At 41.0% G+C, this 20447-nt stretch overlaps 1 protein-coding gene across 2 annotated transcripts in view; it reads right to left on the bottom strand.

Moving 5' to 3' along the window:
- col27a1a (collagen, type XXVII, alpha 1a) overlaps positions 1 to 20447 on the bottom strand; it is a 65472-nt gene that overhangs the window by 15991 nt on the left and 29034 nt on the right. For both annotated transcript variants that reach the window (XR_005691344.1, XM_040000003.1), the window contains exons 9-26: positions 19054 to 19107; positions 18543 to 18587; positions 17419 to 17472; positions 16636 to 16680; positions 13503 to 13556; positions 11347 to 11391; positions 8684 to 8737; positions 8423 to 8467; positions 7492 to 7545; positions 7062 to 7115; positions 5373 to 5426; positions 5234 to 5287; positions 4394 to 4447; positions 4189 to 4233; positions 2312 to 2365; positions 2147 to 2191; positions 2009 to 2062; positions 1864 to 1917 (exon numbers count right to left, since the gene is read on the bottom strand). Coding sequence is in view for 1 of the 2 variants with exons in the window: in XM_040000003.1 (XP_039855937.1) it covers positions 1864 to 1917; positions 2009 to 2062; positions 2147 to 2191; positions 2312 to 2365; positions 4189 to 4233; positions 4394 to 4447; positions 5234 to 5287; positions 5373 to 5426; positions 7062 to 7115; positions 7492 to 7545; positions 8423 to 8467; positions 8684 to 8737; positions 11347 to 11391; positions 13503 to 13556; positions 16636 to 16680; positions 17419 to 17472; positions 18543 to 18587; positions 19054 to 19107 (918 nt within the window). In the remaining variant the exon portion in view is untranslated. The remainder of the gene's footprint in view (positions 1 to 1863; positions 1918 to 2008; positions 2063 to 2146; positions 2192 to 2311; positions 2366 to 4188; positions 4234 to 4393; positions 4448 to 5233; positions 5288 to 5372; positions 5427 to 7061; positions 7116 to 7491; positions 7546 to 8422; positions 8468 to 8683; positions 8738 to 11346; positions 11392 to 13502; positions 13557 to 16635; positions 16681 to 17418; positions 17473 to 18542; positions 18588 to 19053; positions 19108 to 20447) is intronic.

Consider the following 20447-nt stretch of genomic DNA (forward strand, 5'->3'; position numbering starts at 1 on the left):
TATTTAAGCAGAAAGGTGTTGACATAAAGGCCAAACTCATTCTCCAAATTGCACTGAGATGTGTTTGAGGCAATAAATTGTCCATCTTTCACACCCTCATTGATAGTTCAAACATACATCTGGAGAAAAGCTCTGTCCGCTGGAAAATACGTTTTATGTAACGATGAAAGAGAAAGCGGAACAGAAAGAAAATAGACAGCATGAGGTGATGATTTTATGTAGGAAAACATACTACTTTTGGCTGCTTTTCTCTCTTCTTCTTCTTCTTTTTTTTTTTTAATAGTAGCTCGTTTTTGGCCAGGCCATTTGTAAAAGCATAACTATATAATGGGGAGTACTTCAGTCAGAACTACTCAAGACAGCCGAGTGCAATAAAAATCTATCCAATACACAAACTTATAGCACAGTAGGCGGTTCTGATGTCATGCAGGAAAAAAACGAAGAAGCCTACAGTATGAGCACTCTGTTAGTGACTATAGATGTCTGCTGGTCAGCTCCCCTCACATTGTATGATGCAGACTTTTCCAGAGGGTCTGTTTCTGTTTTGTAGCTGGCCAACACAGAACTTCCTTGTGAGTGAGTATGTGTGTGTGTGGTGAAGTCCTCTGAGAAATCTAACTGGCTGTCAGCCAGCAGGAAAACCTTCTCTGCTTGAGCAACAATGATGACTAAATTCTTATCCACTCCGGCAAGTCGCATACATTAGACAAGTCCGTAAAAGACCCTACACGATAAAGAGTCGACGAACTCTGTTTGAAAGAGCAGGTTAAGCTAAGTTATCCTTTATTGATCTTCCTCTCAACGCTCAACGCATCCTCAGTATTCAGAGCAGCGTGCAGCCACTGTGTGGAGCTCTAAGCCAGCACCTCAGTCAAATCCCTTTGGGAGAGTTTATCTTGTGATATTTTTGATGGCATTTTGAACTTAGGACCTGAGGCGACAGTACTAACCACTGAGCAGAGATGTCAGACTAATTTTAGTTCCTGGGCCACATACAGACCAATGTGATCTCAAGCGTGGCAGGCCAGTGAAACCATTGCATAACAAACTATAAAAAAAAAAAAACATCTCTAAATGTTACCCTTTCTTTTAATATAATGGACTACAATCACTGACAATGAATAAACCGGCCATTTCCCCAGTGACTGTCTCACTCCACTGTCATTATAAAGAAAGGCTACTGTAATAACGTTTAAACTCTGCAAAATCCTACATTGGTTCAGACTGGATTCCTTTGGTGGGCCTGTTCTGGCCTGCGGTCTGTATGTTTGACACCCCTGGGGTAAAAGAAAGTGCACAACACTGAGGGAATTACTCAGAGGTCCTGCAGACGGTAGAGAAATTATCAAGCGATGTCCGAAAAAAAACAATATCCTCTTTCTATTTTTGTGTTTTCTTTTGAAAAATTTCCAGCAGGACTGTCAGCACTTTTCTGACCATTAATACCATCACAGAGGTAAAATATCACAACGGATTCACTGGAATTATTTCCACCTTTGTTTGAATGAATATTACAAGCTTTGTTCCCCAGTTAAAGCCCTCTTGTCAATTGCCAAACCACTGCTTAGAATACAGGGTTTAAAGCTGCCTGAACTGTGACGACTGAGCTGTGCTTTGAGGAAAAAAACAACAACATATTCTGTCATATTCTTGTGGTACATGTGTGCTTAATCCCTCACAGCACTATATTCCCATGGGAATAACAGACACAGTTTAATCTAAAATGACCATTTCTTAGGATTTTTAACAAAGACAAGATACCTTCTTTGGAAATGTAATCTTGAGGTCACGTTTTAACAGACTCAAACGTCATTCTTTCTCAGTGTGAAAGCCCTCCACACTCTAGCTGTCATTCTGTCTTACCGTTGGTCCCTTTTCTCCAGGTGGTCCAGGAAGGCCCATCTCCCCTCGATCTCCCTAAAATTGCACAAGTCCAGTGTTTTCTCTTCAATGTGATCTTGTAAAGACTATTGAAATAAATTCATGGGAAAAAAACGCAAATTATTACCTTCTCTCCTGCCAGTCCCGCCTCTCCCACAGGTCCAATGAAGCCCACCAAGCCCTGAAACATGTTGAATGGATGAATTAATAGATGTTTGAATTAATGAATTGGCAAAAAGCAGCCAAGCCGCCAAGGGTTTCTTACTCTCTCTCCCATGGGTCCAACTTTTCCAGTGATGCCGGGCTCTCCCTGCAGAGAGAAATATGCAATTACTTAAAAGATTAGAATAATGAATTTAATGTTCTTCAATATATTTTGCCAAAAAAGCAATAAAAAAAAAATCATAAATAAAAGTGGGTTTTTTTTCACCTTAACTCCCTCTGTACCGAGTATCCCAGGGAATCCTTGCCTGCCCATTCTACCCTGAAAGATTTTAGCACAGGATGATGAATAATGAGGGATGCACTTGCCAGTGAACGCATCATTAATGTTAATCCCAGATTCTCAGCAAGGATAAAAGATCTTTTTCCTGTGAGATGACAGCTTGAGGAGAGAAGCGGGAAACGGTCGGTTCACCGTGCACGTACATATGCAGTGCGGTTTACAGGTATTGCTGACAGTACATTTTGGTGAGCTGTAAAAAAAGTGAGAGAATGACTAATGCTCCTCTTGCGCAGACAGTCACTCCTGGGGTTAAGGTGGGTGAAGGTAAGGACGTTTTGGAGGGGGGGGGGGACTTTTTTACTGGTAGTACCACCTTCAGGTCAGGAATGTCTGAGCCATAGTTCTTCATTGAGTGACTCAATGGTACCAAAGTTTTACTCAGGTTTGCTCAGCTGCTTTTACAACGCAGTGCTGGATAAGGCTCTAAGATACAAAGGGTGAAGGCAGATTCTTGTAGTTAATTAGAGATTTCCAAGAATTCTTCTTGTCATCTTTTTTAGATTAGAGGAAGATCATTCATTGTGCAGAGAGAGAGACAAATGAAGAGCAAATGAGAAGATGAGGGAGAGGATAAAAAAGAGAGAGGGTAATGCAGTGACACAGAGAGTGTCAGTCTGTGCTGAAGCTGAAGGACAGCTAGCTGATGAAGTGGAGGAGTAGGAGGACCTGCGGCACCTGGCCAGAGATCAATCACAACTCCCGTAGGAGTCGTACGGCGCTTCCCCTCGGAAGGAGCACAAAAAGGAGGTTAGAGTCTGATGCAGGCGAGTGGGTGGGAGGAGGGTGAGTGTGGAGGGAGTTAGGCTGAAAGAAAGTGCAGATGAGTGGAAGAAAGGATGGGATGACAATTACTTAGGTAGCATCTGAGTTTGTTTTGCTGTGAAGTGTAAGCTTGACCAAATATTTATTCTGAAAATAATTTTTTAAAATTTCAGTCATTTCAAAAATATTTTAATAGTCACAATCACAAATCTTATGTTTCTGCAGTGGCCCATTACTGTCTTCAAGCATTTTATGACACCTATAAATCGTTCCACCTATAAACATGGTGATAGCAATTATTGCCCCCTAGTGGCCATGATCGAGAATTGCATGCACCATGAGTAAAATCTCCTGAGGCTACAGGACAGAACACAAGACTTCTGACTTGTCCAAAGCAAGAAAAACCCACAAAGAGAGCCTACTTTATCACCGTTCATATGATCTCTAACTGTGGCACAGCGAATGTTGTGCATGCATAAAGCTAAAGCTGTGAAGTTAAAATAAGTTCGATGGAGCTGGCTGAGAATTAAAAGGAGTAACACATGATTTAAAGCAAGCCACATATTGATCTTGTATAGCTCTTTCTGTCTTTGTGGTTAGGTTACTGTCTACTCTGTAGTAAAAGTTTAACTCTGGGGTGCAAACACCACGCTAATTTAAGCAGTAAGTATTAATTTAGTTGATTGTCACGCTTGGGGACAAATTTAGCCTCACATTGCAATGCTTTTCACAGTCTAAGTGATAGCTCTGTCCCTTCCCCTCCCTCTATCTTTGGTGAGGAGCTTACCACAGATAGAAATAGGATGCTTCTGCATGGGATACAATTTAGACAAACATGCTAAATTATACGATACAACTACAGAAACAGGCAATTATAGCCCTTGTTTTTCACTGATCAAACATGCGCACATTGTGTTATTCTAACTTACGATACTCTGGTGGAAAGTAATGAGCCTTGTTTTATGGCCTACATGAGACCTGACTATCTTTCTCTCGTATCCTCTATTTTCATAAGAGCAGGTGTTTAACCAATAACTCACCTCGAGTCCTGTTAGGCCCGGTGGTCCAATAGGGCCCTCGTCTCCCTGGAAACAGATGATATTGATCTTAGCATGGCTTATGTTTAGGGACATTAAGTGTTCCTTAGCAAAAAAATAAATAAAAAAATCCTTGTGCCATAAATCTTTGAATGCCTGTCAGGGACAGCGGGGTCATTCTTATGTGGGTGGCGTCTGAGAGTCTTACCTCCAAGCCAGGGATCCCTCGTGGGCCTGGTAAACCTCTAGCCCCTGGTTTTCCCTTGATGGGTAAAAGACAGTAAAACAATTGTAAAAGTAATTGTAGCATTTACATATGTGTTTTGAGCCACAGTAGCAGCACTGTTATGGGGAAAATGATACGGGTCTGTTAGTTAGATTGGATGGACAGCCATAAAAATTTGAGACAGACAACAATGGGCCCCAGAGGATGAATCCTCATGACTCCGGTGTTATCGGACAGTTCCTTGGCCTGTATTTGTATAGTACTTTTACTTAGTCCCTAAGGACCCCAAAGCGCTTTACACAACCAGTCATCCACCCATTCACACACTGGTGATGGCAAGCTACATTGTAGCCACAGCCACCCTGGGGCGCACTGACAGAGGCGAGGCTGCCGGACACTGGTGCCACCGGGCCCTCTGACCACCACCAGTAGGCAACGGGTGAAGTGTCTTGCCCAAGGACACAATGACCGAGACTGAACCGGCAACCTTCCGATTACAAGGCGAACTGCCAACTCTTGAGCCACGATCGCCCCAATAAATGCTATCATCTACTGAAACTTTCTCCAGATGATGTTTAGTTTATGATCAAGTATAAGCAAAAGTAATGCTCAAAACTAAAATAAGGCAATGGTATTACACCTACTTATATAAATATAAAAACATTATCATCATGTGAATATTAGGGGGCTGGCGTTATAATTTAGCTCAAGAGCCACTGTATCTCTCCCAGTGTTGCTGTGGAGCACTAGCCAAGTCCTGTGCCTGTTTTGAATCACGAGTTAGTTTAGGGACTGCTTAGCTTAGATCATGATTTTACTAACCTTTGGTCCTTCAAGGCCGTTCTCTCCTGGTGGTCCCATGTCACCAGGAAAACCCTATCAAGATTAAAAAGGGCATTGATTATTATTCTGTCTGTGAAATACAGACATCAAATGCAACAACAAAGGAGTAAATACAAACCTCAGGGCCCGGAGGTCCGGGGGTACCGTCGGGACCTTTCTCTCCTGGCTTTCCCTGTAAAACAGAAAGACTTGAAACAGTTGGATGTGATAAGAAATAAAAACTCATGCTGAAAATGAGATGAGAGGATCAGTGACATTTGCAAATGTCTGTGCATTTGGGACAGCCAGCAGCTGAGTCCTGTACTACGAAGCAGGATTTGGGCTTATCCATGTAACTTCAGTGTTACCACTTGTTTGTCTGTTTTATGAATGTGGTTCACTTATTAATGGGGTGCATTGGCAAGGCAAAAGACCAAACTTTTTCTGGAGCAGGTTATGTTTGAAATGAGCTCAACAGGTACGAAAGCACTGCTCACTGATCAATCAAGTCTCAGCAAGTTGTCCACGTCCTGAACCAGCAATGCTGACCATCACACTACCACCACCATGTTTGATTGTTGGTATGGTGTTATTTATGAAATGCTGTGTTAGTTTTACACCAGATGTAACGGGACTCAAAGCTTCCAAAAAATTCAAAGTTGGTCTCGTCAGTCCACAGAATATTTTCTCAAAAGTCTTGCGGCTCATCGAGGTGTTTTATGGCAAATGTGAGACGAGTCTTTGTGTGTCTTTTTGGTCAGCAGTGGTTTCCTCCTCTCTTTTACAGATGCCATTTTTGCCTAGTCGCTTTCTTATTTTCTAATCATGACCTCTGACCTTAATTGAAGCAAGTGAGGCCTAAATGAGTCGTTGATGTGTTCTTGAAGTAATTTTGATCGACCGGTCACTCCTGGGAAGCTTCACCACTGTTTCAAGTTGTGAATAATGGCACTCACCGTGGTTTACTGGAACCCTTTTCCACCTGACTTTGTTTCTCAGATGTTTCTTTACATCGTGGCATGATGTGCTGCTTTTTAAGATCTACTTAACTTTGTCAGACAGGTTCTGTTTAAGTGATTTCTTGATTCAGCAAGTCTGGCATAATCAGTCCTGGGTGTGGTTAGTAAAGCTGGACTTAACTTTCTGAGAGACTGAAATGCTACTTTCAGCTGCTCCATTATTCACAAGGGATCGCTACAGTGGGTAGCTCCACATGTTTGGTTTGGCAGATTTTTTACATCTGATGCAACCCTATAAAGGTTTGTGCCTCCTTCTAGGATCAGACTAGGGGTCTCTCACTTGTTAGGCAACTATAGAAACCACTACACTATAGAGCCACTTGACCTGATATAATGCTGGTGACAGTTTCCTGGCAAAGAGCAGCGACTTCCTGGACACTCTAATGGATGCTTGTAAACCTCATGGATAGGAAATTGTTGCATCAGGCCAAGAAATAGTCCTGGACATAACAGGCTATAAAAATAGTTATGTTTACTGTTGATTAACAAAAACCCTACTTTAAACATTAAAGATTACATAATGTGCAGGTTTTGGACCTTTTGACACTGCTGAGCTTGCAGTTTTCAGCTTTCTGCTAAGTTAACTGGTATGTCTGTTAGCAGAACTAATAGACATATCTTGAGTTTTGTTTTCTGGCCAAACTGTTAGCACAAAGGCTATTAAGGAAATAGCTTAAGGACCAATGAAGGCAAAAACAAACAAACAAACAAACAAAAACTAAACTATTGCTTATCTAATTGCTTATCCACATTTTAACAGTTAAATGTATTCCTGGTTTTCATGAATACATTTCCAGACAAGAACTAACCTGTGGTCCCGGTTTCCCACGGATGCCTGGTAAACCTGGGGCCCCCTGGACACCCTGTCCAATACAAACAAAAGTTAAAAACTCAGAGAGACAGTCAGACAGGATCAGAAGCTTAATTTCTTTTCTAGCAAAGCAGACATTCGACATGCATGACTCTCTGTTCAAGATTGTGCTATCTCTTGAGGCCACTCTGCTCTGTGATGGATTTGAATTTTGCTTACACACAGAGACAAATGTGGAGGGTGAACACATGAATTTCCTTAAGCTGAACAGCAGACATCTGGAAAAGTCATTTTGCAAAGACAAAGGCTGTGTAACACGAGTGTACTGCAGGTAGCGTTCCGTACGGTGGCTGAGGAGGTCAGAAAGCAGTGAGATAGAGAGCGTGTGCATGTGAGGCGTGCACAACTGTGTTGCAAAGGTGATGTACCTTGTCTCCTTTGAATCCAATCTCCCCTTGCTCTCCAGGAATCCCAATTTCACCCTGACAGAGAGAGAGGAGGAGACGAACACGCATACATTGGTGGATGGATGAGGTATGGACAGAAAAAAAGAAAAAAAAATGGAAACCATTAGGGGGGAATGAAATGTTCCACTTTTCCAAATACAAGCTTTTATTTATTTTTTTTAAACAGACAATACTAATTAGCAGTTTACACTTTATGAATATCCACACACAGCGAGTGTTATTTACTGGATTAGCCAACTATTCCATGTGGTGTCAGTATGTATTATGAAAGGCATTGCTGCAGTTTGCCACACCACATGTTTTGCAGGCTGTTCCAGCACAAAACAAATGAGTAATAATGAGTAACTGCAGTAATTACAAATGCAAAGTGAGAAGTGTCCAATAAACCAAATTTCAAACATGAGGCCTCTGATGAAGGTCTTTCAGTCACTTTCAGATCTGACTATTTGTGCTTTACCATCATTAAGGTATTGTGCACTGTTCTGGTTTTAGTAGAGGCAGCCAGATTTTACTGCTGTCCTTAAAAGGCCTTCTAGTTGAGCCTCCTTAAATCATCAGTGCTGAGTGGTCTCTTCATGCTGCTGTTTGTTTTAAATTTCAAGGACAATGTCTGTCTACTTTTCTTTCATTTTCTTCAATAGCTTGGCTGGCTGCTTTAAATTAAAATGCTTCCATAATAGATTTCACAAAAATATGCATATGGAAACCTCATCTACACCAATAGAAACAATCCTCAGAGGTTTATATAAGTTAATTTGCAGGTGACACCTAATGAAAGCATGCTGTTTAAGGTCTAAACTCTGGACAGAAATATCTACGGTAGGATGCAAAAGACTACATATCCATCACATGCTGCTTAAACACAGGTCAATAACAGGAATATTCAGATCACCTTATCACCTTTCAGTCCTGGTTCTCCTGGATTTCCAGGCACCCCCTGGAAAAAGCACCAACAAACTGGTTGAAAGGCACCCCAAAAGCCAAATTCGATCAAAAGTGCATCTTTACGGCACATAACTGGTAACTAATCCAAATTCAAAAGCTTAAAATAGGCCTTCTTAAAAATCTCTTGTTTTATTGCATATACAATAACTGATAAAAATAAGACAGTGAAGGCAACAGTTTCTATCTCTATATGCGTGTGAGAGATTACCTTCAGTCCATTAGGTCCTGGCGGGCCAATCTGTCCCACAGGTCCCATGTCTCCCTAATGCAAGAAGATGGGATAAACAAGAAACACATTAATAAATAGTGATATCACACGCATAACGAACAAAGATGTGGCCCAGGCCCCATTCATTAATGTAAAAAACACATATACAATAAGAGCGCTCTTTGGGATTGATTAAAAATAAATTCACTGTCTTGCTTCCAGCCTCGCTATCACATCACACACAACATAAAACAATGGATGATAATATATGACTGACACTGGGAAGAATGAATAGATGTTGTGGTCAGAAGCCAAGATTGTGCATCTGAAGCTTATATCAAAGAGTAGCCTTGGCTTAGTGTTTCAAACATTAGCCCCAGTGAATAATCGACAGAGGATGTTATCAAGTATAAGCTGCAAAATTGCACCTCGGAGCAACTCACTTAATTTGGTATTGTGAGTTAAAAGGCAACCTTCCCCCCAAACTTCTAATCTAATGGAATCTAATACCTGATAATTAAGTCATATCCTGCTGGACTGATCTGTCTCTAAAACAACAAGATCTGCTCTATAGTTTCAGTGCTCTAGTCTCACACTTAAATGTTCATTTCAACGGCATATTTCCTGCTCACAAATAGCTAGAAATGCATGAAGAAACACATTAATCTTAATTTCAATGAATTCTTGTCTATTATCACTCTACCTGAACTCTCACTTGACACTTAGCTGCTCTCTTAAAACAGCAGATTCACTTCTGTATAGACTTTTGTTCCCCACAAATGAACTCTGAAACTGAATTTTGCACATTCGAAAGACACAGATTTGCAGTTTTGGGGTATTCAAGTATTCAAACCCAATGGTCACTAAGAGCAAGGTCCTTATGTATTTTTCTGTGTGTCTCTGTGTGTTTTTGGAGGATGATGCTGCAATGAGAAATACTTGCCTCCGCTCTGTGCACACATTGAAATCCATCTGTCTAATGCATCTATAACCTGGATTTTGCATTTTAACAACTATAAGACCTTACAAAGGGATCGTATCATTTTTATTTCCCAAGCATAACATCGGATTCTGATTCTGATTCTGATTCATTTGTAGCCTCAAAACTTCAGTTATGCATGATACAATGAGATGCCAAAAGGTTGCCCAGTAACCAGCTAGCAAAAGGCTAAAAAGGCCTGTTTTTGTATTTATGCACATATGAAACCCTATAAAAACATGTCTTGATGCATGCTCAATCATCCAGGTAAGTAAATCGCAAGAGACTGATTCTGTTAATCTAGCGTTTTCAGTCATGAAAATTTGCATATTAATGATCAAGGAACTGACTTCACAGTCCATTGATCATGCAGTGGGCTAGTTTCAGTTATTGCGCAAATGTACTCTTTATAAGGTTGGGGAAACCTGCAGTAAGCTGAGACTGAAGAAGTCACTTGGATGAGTGACGAAATGTTTCTCCTACTGAAAACGCTACGTCCAGATGAACTGAATCAACCTTTTGGGACTTATTGAAAAAACATCCTATTGCACACCAAACAGCACAGACATGTCAAACAGCATTGTAGCATGCACTTGTACTAATAGTGAAAATGCATCATAAACAGTCAGCATATTGCAAATAAAACACAGAGATGGTGAGATGTGATTACATGTGATGTGAGATGTGATTTCAGCTAATGGAGAAGACTGATAATGAACTCCAGTGATTCCTAGCATAATCATAGACTCGGAAACATCATACTGGTGAAAAACTGCCACAGATGAGGCTTCATGACATCAAAGTAGGTCTTGTTTGTATTTCAGAATGGCAGTCTTTAACACAATAAAATTTGGTTCATTTTTCAACTGTTAAATATAAGGAAAAATAAGAAAAGAGAAACAATCTATCTATTTTGAGTGTATTTCTAAGTGAGAGTCGTTGTCTAGATATTTTCTCTACTTCAGTAGTTGCCAGCCTTCACCCAAAGCTTCTCAGCTTTGGAGTCCCCAGAGAAGAGTGACTGTATATTTTTATCTTTGTAGTGGCGCTCCGTCCTGCTGCTACGTACTGTACATTATGCTGACGGATAAGACGGATAAAGAGGACACAAAGCTCAGACTAGGGCTGTAATCAGAGTCCTTCAATTACAGGCCTACTACCACCACCGGTGGCCTAGAATAGGTCGGGAGGAGTGGCAGCAATGGGTGAAGACGGGACGCAACAAGAGAAACCAGGGAGACATTATAATCATACACAATTATGCGGCTGTCGGGCTGGGCAAGCATGGAGGGCAAGGTGATGGGTGGGCGGGGGGCAGCTCTGTTCTAAAAATAGTCATTAAAAGGGCGCTTCAAGAGGAGGACAAGATGCACTGTTAAGGTCTGTGTGATTGATAAACTGCACACGAGTGCCTTGTTCTTCATGTGAGAAAATAGCAGATATAAACTGCACAATTCAGGCTTTGCACTCACTGTGAAAAAAGCCCTGGCGTCTAAGAACCATCCACATTCACCTAATATCTATATTAAATATATGAATTAGATTCCCACCAAACTGGCAGGCGACATAAATGCAAGCTAATAAAGTTTTCTCCTTTTTCCCCCCAGTTTTGCAGGTATATTCAGTTTCATTTAAACATTTGCAGCCGAGATTGTGCACAGAAAACACACAAACTACAACTCACAATAAGTCCAGGAACTCCGTTTGGACCGGGGGCTCCCATGTTACCCTAGTTGGAGAGGAGGAGAGAGAGAGTTAGTGAGATGAAGAGAGAGGGAAAAGGAGCAAGTTTCATGGGTTATTGGCCCTTTTTTTAAACAAACATGCTCAGAAGAGTGGCTCAGTGTTCTTCGCAGCTTATGAGAGGGGGCTGTGTGCATGAATATGTGTGTGCATATTTGTGTGTGTGAGGGGTCTCAGGTAGAAGTAAAAGGGATGTGAGACCATCGTCCCACTGTGGCTTTTTCAAATATGCAGGTTCTACCTCAAAAAAAGAAAGAAAAGAAAGAAAGACAAGAGGACAGAGACTGTATCCTAATTAAGGCCATTAACAGGTTTTACTTTAACCCAGTGAAATATTCAGGAGTTCGTACAGTATACCCATTCAGTGTTAAAGAAAATCTATCTCACTCATTTTTGACTTTTATTCATAGACAGCATAAAGGTTTAGTGAAAGAAAGTAGTTTCTTTCACTAAACTTTGGAAACGTGAAGCCAATGCAAAAGAGACCTGCTTTCTTTTTAATGGCCAGCAGGGGGCGACTCCACTGGTTGCAAAAAGTCTTCCAGTTGTGTAGAAGTCTATGGGAAAAGAAACCTTGGCTCCCTTGTTCTGTGACCTCAGTAAACACTTTCCTGATGACTTAATGGTGGTTATATTGAAAACACAAAGTTTAATTTGTAACTTATGGAAAATTATAAAGTATGTGCACTGGATAACCTCATTAGCTAATGACAAGTTTCCTATTGCTCATGATGCCCAGTTTTAAAGCACCAACATGGCAACAGCAAAACTGGTGGCATCAAAAGGCGACAACATTAAGCAGTAGGTGATGTCATTGTTTAAATGGTATTTTCTTTTATTTACCACCATCATGAAGTTGACTGTTTTAGCCATGGCCATGGTCATTTTTCTTCAAAGGATTACTTATTTGGTGACTTATGACACCATCACCAACACCATCATCACAGCAAATCTGATGATTTCCCAATAAGCCTCATAGGAGGTTGATGGTACATCCATCTACAGGACATTTCTCTACTGCAGCTACCCACAAACAAATAACAAACTATACATCTACTGATGATAGCTTTCCCTCTGCATGTGAAATTACTGATAGCTCAATGCCCCCCAGAAGCACAGCCTTGTTGAGTCTGACTTTTCCAGTAAGCATCTAAGATTAAATAAGTATATTCTGCTTTTTTCCCAAACATTTTAAACTTCATCAAGATTTGAAGACAATCTGCTTGCTTTGCAGGAGTAAAATGCATTAAACATGTCGTCACAAGTAAAGACAACAAAGAGTGGAGAAGGAAAAAGCAAAGTATATCTAAATATATTTTCATATATTCCATAAGCTTACTGATTATTTCATAATAACATTTGATAAATCTAATGCGTAATCCACTTTGGAAGATGGGTCTTTTTCTCAGGAAGAGAATAAACAGCCCAAGAAAGGATTTATTAGCAGTTCAGCTGCCTGCTCTAAAAGCCTGACTCATTGGAAAAGTCAGAAATGGATAGGTGAAGTGTTTTCTAGAACATAAACCTTAACTTCACTTTTATTATGCGTAGTTCAGTGTGCATCAAGTGTAACTTTTTATGTTTTTGTTCTAGAGTTTTCACTGACAGGGCTTATGAAGTCCCAAATTTGTAGGAATATCAAAAATTGTGGAAATGCTACGGTCCAATTATTTGTCTTCCATATGGACGGAATTACACAGACTGGGTTTTGCTGGTCCGTCATTAATGAATGGGGGGAGTCATCAAAATGGCATCCTGTTACATCATTTACTATTCTTGGATATCGCCTTCTCATGGCTGTGAAGCTATACGTGTGTTGGGACCCAGTTTACAGCGGCGAATAGGAAAAGCTACATTTAATACAGCTTTTTTCCTTTTTCTTTTTTGGAAAATATGTGCCAAGGAAAATGATCTACAGCAGCTGGAGGCATGACACGAAATGAAATGCAATAGCGATGCTTGTCGAGAACAACTTCAAACAAAACCCAAACACGGAGGCAAACTGCTGGACCAACTGAGGATTTAGCCACAAGCACTGTGAAAATGTTACAGTAAACATCAGGTGTGTGTGTGTGGGTAAGTAAGCGTGTGACATACTGGCTCTCCATCTGGCCCAGGTGGTCCTCTCTCCCCAAAGTCACCAGGAAACCCCTGAAAACAGAGAGAGGAACTTTAATGTTGGCGACATACAGCAACGCAAACATAGGTATTCATAAATGTATGTCCTGTTGCTTTTAGTTCAGCTCAGAGACAACTGATTTTTGGGCAACTTGGGGGAAACGCGCAGATGTGAACACAGCATTCAAATTGATTTGGTGAGCAGCTCCTTATAGACACATCCAGCATTTATGGAGGGACACAACTATTCATTATAGGAGTGGTTCTGGCCATGTGATGCCCACTGTAATCTGCCCCCCACCCCCCCACCCCCAAATCCACTGATTCACTAACTGAAGGAGCCTGTCATAGCCTGAGCAGGAAGTTTTCAGTTGCTTCTTTATTGGCCAAATGACACATTGAGATAAGCAATGAGAGAGAACCAAAGCAGCACATTTAAGGAAGCAAAAACAAACCAATAAGCTGAAAGATGGTATAAAGCCCTTCAGAGATAATGATCACTGGAGATGGATGATCGTTCTCTGTAGCGTCATCTCTACAAGTCTTGTGATCTACTGCTGTAATAAGCATATTTAGTTACAGTCACTTTAGTGCACACAAGGCAATTGTATTTGCATTGATTGTGCAAATACTGATGCAAGTAAAAAAAGTGCATTGTAGTTGGGGGAAATATGCCAATGCGAATGGCCTTAACCACGGAGTCAAGTGAACAGAGCACACTTTCACAAATACTGCTGATTGCTGCACAGCCAAGAGTGCTGCTACTGTAATAGTGCGGCAATTATAACAGTTTCACAGAGTCAAATATAGCATTAAATATAAAGTAATTTGAAATATGCGCAAAATAAGAGTATAATGGCTCCATTAAAAGCATTAAATCTATCAGCTGTAGGCTGTGTGTAGCCAACTGTTCTACTGTTCTACCGTAAGCCAAGTAATTACCCTGTCCATTTAGCAGTAACAGGGAAGCTAATCAGAGCTTTGCTAACAGTTGGTGGTTTAGCGCAGAGAAACCACATCTGCATAAAGCAGTAGAGCCAAGGCATTTTAAACCAAACCATTCAGAAAGACTCATAATGGCTAGGTTCTGCTATTCTGGCCTCAATGCATTGTTTCAAAATGCCAATTACTGTTACCTCCTGAAAATGTCAGTTATTTCTGCAAGAGTGGAGATGATTTAGATATACTGCATTTAAATCTCTGTCTATACTTAGAAGCAAATTGTGCTGACTAAACGCAACTCCTTTGCAGGTTGTTTCTTGAAAACAAAATGCCATTTCAACCTCACTTTTAGACAATAATAAATCCCTTTGACTCAGGCTTTCTGAATGTTTCTCCTGAAACTTTGCATCAGGTCAATGAGGCGATCCTAACAGCACTAACTGCTGTAATTGCACATTGTTTCTGTAGCAGGTGGAGTACCATGCTACCTAAAAACGAAGAAGAAGAAGAAAGTAGGGTCATTGTGCTAAAGAAGCCTGCTTTATAGCACGATAAAATTGTGAGCGCTGGGGGAACACACATCTACGAAGGATGACAGTGACCCAAAAGATGAATCATGTAGCTGTCGCCGCTGCTGTACGAGCTGAGGACAAATGTGGGAAACGTGGATTTGCCAAGTACTTAAAAAGCCTTTGAGGAGAGTCATGTGAGCCTTTAGTGTATTTCTGCTTTCACATTATGTCAGACCACCCTTTTCATCAGCCTCAACCTTAAAAAGGATCAAACAACAGCAGCACTTACTGCAAGATACTGAACTGATATAAAAAAACTGCAACAGATGAGCCTGATAAAGACAACCACCACCAACAGACAAACACAGCCAAACAGAAAAAAAGGTTATGTAGAAATGTTGGCAATGCACTTTGGAAACTTTTTAAGCTTTCCATGGTTTTAGATATATTCGCTCTTGACTCATTGGTAGATGGCAAACTGTGCGTGTGTGTGTGTGTGTGTGCTTCCTCGACAGAGTACAAGTGCTCTGGTGATGGCCATTAAAATGTCTGGCTCGTGTTCTTGTGGTTCTTCTGTTCCATCAGGGAGCAGAGGGATGATCTCTGAGGGATCATCTCATTAAGCGTCCATGCTTTCCATTTTCCATGCAAAAGCACTGAAACCAGATGACAGTGATTACGATAGGTGTGTGTCTTTCAGTTGCTTTTGCAGGCCAGAAATGTGCTTAATTTCTAAATTTACTTCAGTACATTTAATGCTGTCTTTTAAGGATGTTATGCATAAGAAATGTACGGATATTGGTACTAAACAGACCAAAATAATGATATTTTTATATCCCTGTGCCGTTTTCATGGCTGTAAAACTTATCTTATAATGCAGGCCTCTTTAAGTGAGGAGAACACCCACGCATACAAACTCCAAAAAAAAAAAAAATCTAACGCAATCAAATCAAATGCAAAAGGCCCCACAAACTTCTGAAGCGCTAAATTTGTATCTGCAGCTGCTTCTTAAACAATTGCCTAATAACAGAATAAGCATCTACTTCTAAAAGCCTCACAATAGTGGACACTCGCTTGCGTGTGTTTAGACGTTTTGGCCAATAAATGCCTTATTTACTGAAAAGCCAATAAGCAACAGCTGCAGAATGATCTCAGCAGTGTGTCGGGGGTTACACACTCTTTCTAAAACACTCTGTCAAACTGACTTTGAACACTATATCTGACACACACAACAGAATCAGCGGCTTCCTTCCAAATGGCTTGGCTCCATGCTGGGGGGGACCGAAAGCCCATTACTCCAACAAAAGCCTTTTTCTTGTTACATCCAAGACCCCGACATGCGGCTGGTGGGACTCCACTCTATTCAGGCTGCAGTTAACCCTTCCAACAGCCATGGAAATACTTAGCCGATTGAAAGAATGACGCAAATGCAGACCTTGTAAATTTTCATATGTGTTGGATTCTTTGCAGAAAAAGTTTCGATCTGACCCAAATACAGGGAATTTTTCTTTTTTTTCCAAACTTGTCTCTGAACTTTAAGGTTCTAAAAGCTATAATCAGCATCTATAACAAAGCAAACATTCAAAATGAGCACATCCAGCACAATTTATCACATTTTTGAAAGATTATCTGCAAAGTATGTTGAGACAAAACTTTACCGGCCTACCCATCTTGCCCCTCTTCCCTGGTTCGCCGGGTATACCCTGAAAATCCAAACAAGATAGAGAGAGCAGAAGTAGAAAAGAAAGCAGAACAGAAAGGGTGAAAAGAAGACAGAAACAAAGACGAAAGACAGAGTCAGACATTATGTAAAAAGCCATATCAAAATCAAAACATAGCACTTTTGGGTAGAACTGATTCAAGCCCAAAACACACTATTAAAAAGCCATAGCTGTAAGCCTGTCTCCTCTCCTGCTTCAGCAGATGTGAACAGCAGCTGACTGCAGCCTAGCCTATATTTTCTAACCTATTATGAGAGATCTAGGCTTCCATTGTGCACATATGTCGATTAAATGAGAAAAAGAGTCTGCTGGAAGAAGAGAGCTATGCATAGTCTCTGCTTTATGTGTATCTTTCTGGCTACAGATGGTACAAGTCGTGATTACAGCCTATCCTGTGCGGATGCAACCTTCTGAACCGTGTCATAAGTAGGCAAATGGCTGTACAGAAGTAAGAGGCCTTAGTGAGTTCAGGCAGTTCAAAGGCCTTAAAAGAGGGGCTTTTATTATGAGTCATCAACACTCCCACACAGCTTTATACAGCAGCATCTCGGACAGCTGGGGACTGCTTCTCGTGTTATAACAACAAGACAGCTGAATGTACAAAATGCAGAAGAAGAAATGCTGTCCTTTCGCAGGCCCATTAGCTGGATTCGGATGGTCCGTGTACATTTTCCGAGTTACCGATTGCTTGAGAGAAATATACATTTGAAAAGGACTCACTCTTTCGCCATCAGGACCGGGCAGGCCAAAAAGGCCTGGGATTCCAATGAAACCCTGAAGGAGAGAAGAGGAGACAGGAGGAATATGGATGAGTATTTGGATAGTATAAAAGCAGTAGGAAAAAAAACCCTAATGGCTCTGGGGCTGGTTTTCAGTGGATGATGGTCCACCACGGACTGGGTTGGCTTGCATGAAGAACCAAGCCATGAGGCAAGTGTATATGCCCATGGACTGCATGGTGCTGGCTTCCACGATGTAGTCCAAGGGCACATACCCTCACGCCAGGGATCTCTGAAGATAGCCAGGACATCACACTGGGCTGTCAGTATGGTGGAGACACACACAGACGACAACAAGCAGAAACACCACAGTTGAACGCTGGAGGAACAGTTCAGGTGCTAGTTAGAAGCAAGGCGTCAGATGAGTTTACACAATACGTAGTAGTCAGCAAAGGAAAGAGAGCAGAAAACAGAGAAAGGTAGTGCAGTGAGCAAAAGGGGGACTAGAATGCCTCCTTAAGACAGCAGGGCCTCAAACTGAGCTTAAACAGGAAATTCCAGCCAGTGGGGGCAGGGGAAGGCTTCGGAGCAGCCAAGGGAAACTGATAAAGAACCTTTATTGAAATGCAACATAAAAATCAGTTTGTGTCACCCGTGTCTGTTTTTTTGTTTGTGTGCCTAAAGGGTGTTGGTTTGCATGAGGAGGCTTATCAACAGCCAGTCTTTGAATAAGAGTCTGTATACAGTAACACAATGTTTGTACTAGAAGGCTCCTAAGTTTAGCACGCTATTAACAGTGGTACACACACTAGTTGAGTGTGTGTTTATTTATGTGTGCGGTGTTGGATGCTGGTGCAACTGCTGCCATGCATGCTTTCATACATACTAGCATTTGGCTGGTGTTGCATTCAAGTAAGTGCTCATCCAACAACAGCTTTCTAGCACAAAATGCTAATGCTTGTGAGCAGGCCCTTAATTTAGTAACTTCTTTTTGCTTTTTTTTTTTTATAAATGTCATGAGACGAGTAAGCATATTCAGTGATCCTGTCAAAACATCAATACTGGTCATTTAGACAGATCTAAGCTTGAGCAGCACATTTGTAGAGCAGAAAGTTGACTCCTTACCCAAACGCCTTTAGGCCCCATTGGTCCTATAGGCCCAGGTAAACCCTGAAAATCAAAAAGAGGAATTTAATTTAGCAGCCCTGCACTTGAAGCTGTGCCTGAAGTACTTCATTTGGGTTATACCAAAGTCTACAGGTTTAACTTTAGAATGGAATATTTTAAAAAGCAATGCAACAGAGATACATCCTAATATTATAATTGGTAAGGTTTATTATAAAAATAACAGAAACCTCCCCAATGGGGAAAGGTGACAGGACACAATAATAAATATTCCTGTACAAAAATACACTGCCATACATTTCTGTATAGCAGCTATGGCTTAAATACTGAAGTGGATCTCTATGTTAATTTCTGAGGCATTTATTTTTCATTTTCTTCTGTTTAGTATTTACCCAAATATGTTTTTTTCCTCCATGCCATCTGCTTAGCATAACCTAATTCCTCTTGGCCCTCTGCCCTTACTACGGCCCTGACTACAACTGTACCAGTCACAGGAGAGGATTTACTGCACCTGCCTGCCAGGATAACCTTTGGCACCTGGGCTCCCGACTGGACCTTGCTCACCCTGCGGGGAAGAGAGAAAGAGAGAGACAAATGAGAAGGTGGAGGAGAGGGAGAGAGCGGTAGGGTGGGCAATCAAAATTGCAGCAACACAAACACACACAAGCAGGCCATTCATAGCAGTGAATGGTTTCAGTGAGGTAGACAACGCAGATGGGATGAAATACAGTGATTGATAAGTATAATAACTATATGTCTCCAATATGTTCTTTTTATTAATTAAATTTAATGTCATTTATTTATTTATTTATACATATAGCGTCAAATCACAACAGAAATCACTTCAAGCTGTTTTATGTTCTACGGTAAAGACCCTAAAGTAGTACAGAGAAAACGCTAACAATCAGCTGCCCCCCATGAGCAAACAGTTGGTGGCAGTAGGAAGGAAAAACTCCCTTTTAACAGGAAGAAACCTTCGGCTGCATTTAAAAAAAAAATTGTTTTGATTTAAAAGATCATATTATTATTATGTTAAAATGGCAAGGAAATAAACACTCGAGAAAAATGTACCTCAAATTGGTACTTAAGTAGAGTACTTGTGTAGATGAACTTGGTGACATTCCACCCCACTGAATTGTTCCCACTGATTACCATGAAAAGCTTCTTTTTTTTCTTTCACTCCTCACTTTTCAGATGTGTTCCAGACCATAGACCCTAATTAGCAGTTTGGTTTGCATGCATGTACTGTATATGTCACTGTCAAAAGGCATAAGACATGTGCACAGAAGCAGGTTGTGTTCAAAATTTGCAGAGGACAAGCGTTTGTGTCTTACTTTCCTTGCCATTCCCTCTCTCGGATAAATGTGGTGTATGATGCTGCCAGTTAAAACACGCCATGAATTTGGCTTTGTGACATTTGGGCCTGTAACTGACCAGCTGTAGGTTTGGGCTCTGAATACAGCCTGTGGAGCATTACAGTAACACAGTGTCATCAAGACACTGTGTTACTGCACACAACAGTATGGTGATTTACACTGTGATCATCATCAAAAGGAACCAGCTATGTGGGAAACAGGGGGGGCGCTTGAGGATGAATCGAGTGGGAGGGCATATTAGTAAAAAGTACCTTCTCTACAATGACTAGAGCAGGAACTCCCCAAACTGATGACGTCATCCTGAGCACGGCTGTGACAGTGAGGAGAAATTTCCACTTCTTTTTTCATGACTAAGATCTTTCTTTAATGCAAACAGCAGTATGACCTTGCCCAATTGAAAATAACTTTGGACGCAGGGCTGGATGCTCCTTGCTTAAAAATAGTGTTGGGCTGGACTAAACAGCCAGAGTCATGTCTTCCGTCACTTAGCAGTGAATAAAAGACTTCATTGAATGGATTCCCACAGATT

Source organism: Simochromis diagramma, unplaced genomic scaffold (genome assembly GCF_900408965.1).
Source record: "Simochromis diagramma unplaced genomic scaffold, fSimDia1.1 OVJJ01000596.1, whole genome shotgun sequence".
Classification (NCBI taxonomy): Eukaryota; Metazoa; Chordata; class Actinopteri; order Cichliformes; family Cichlidae; genus Simochromis; species Simochromis diagramma.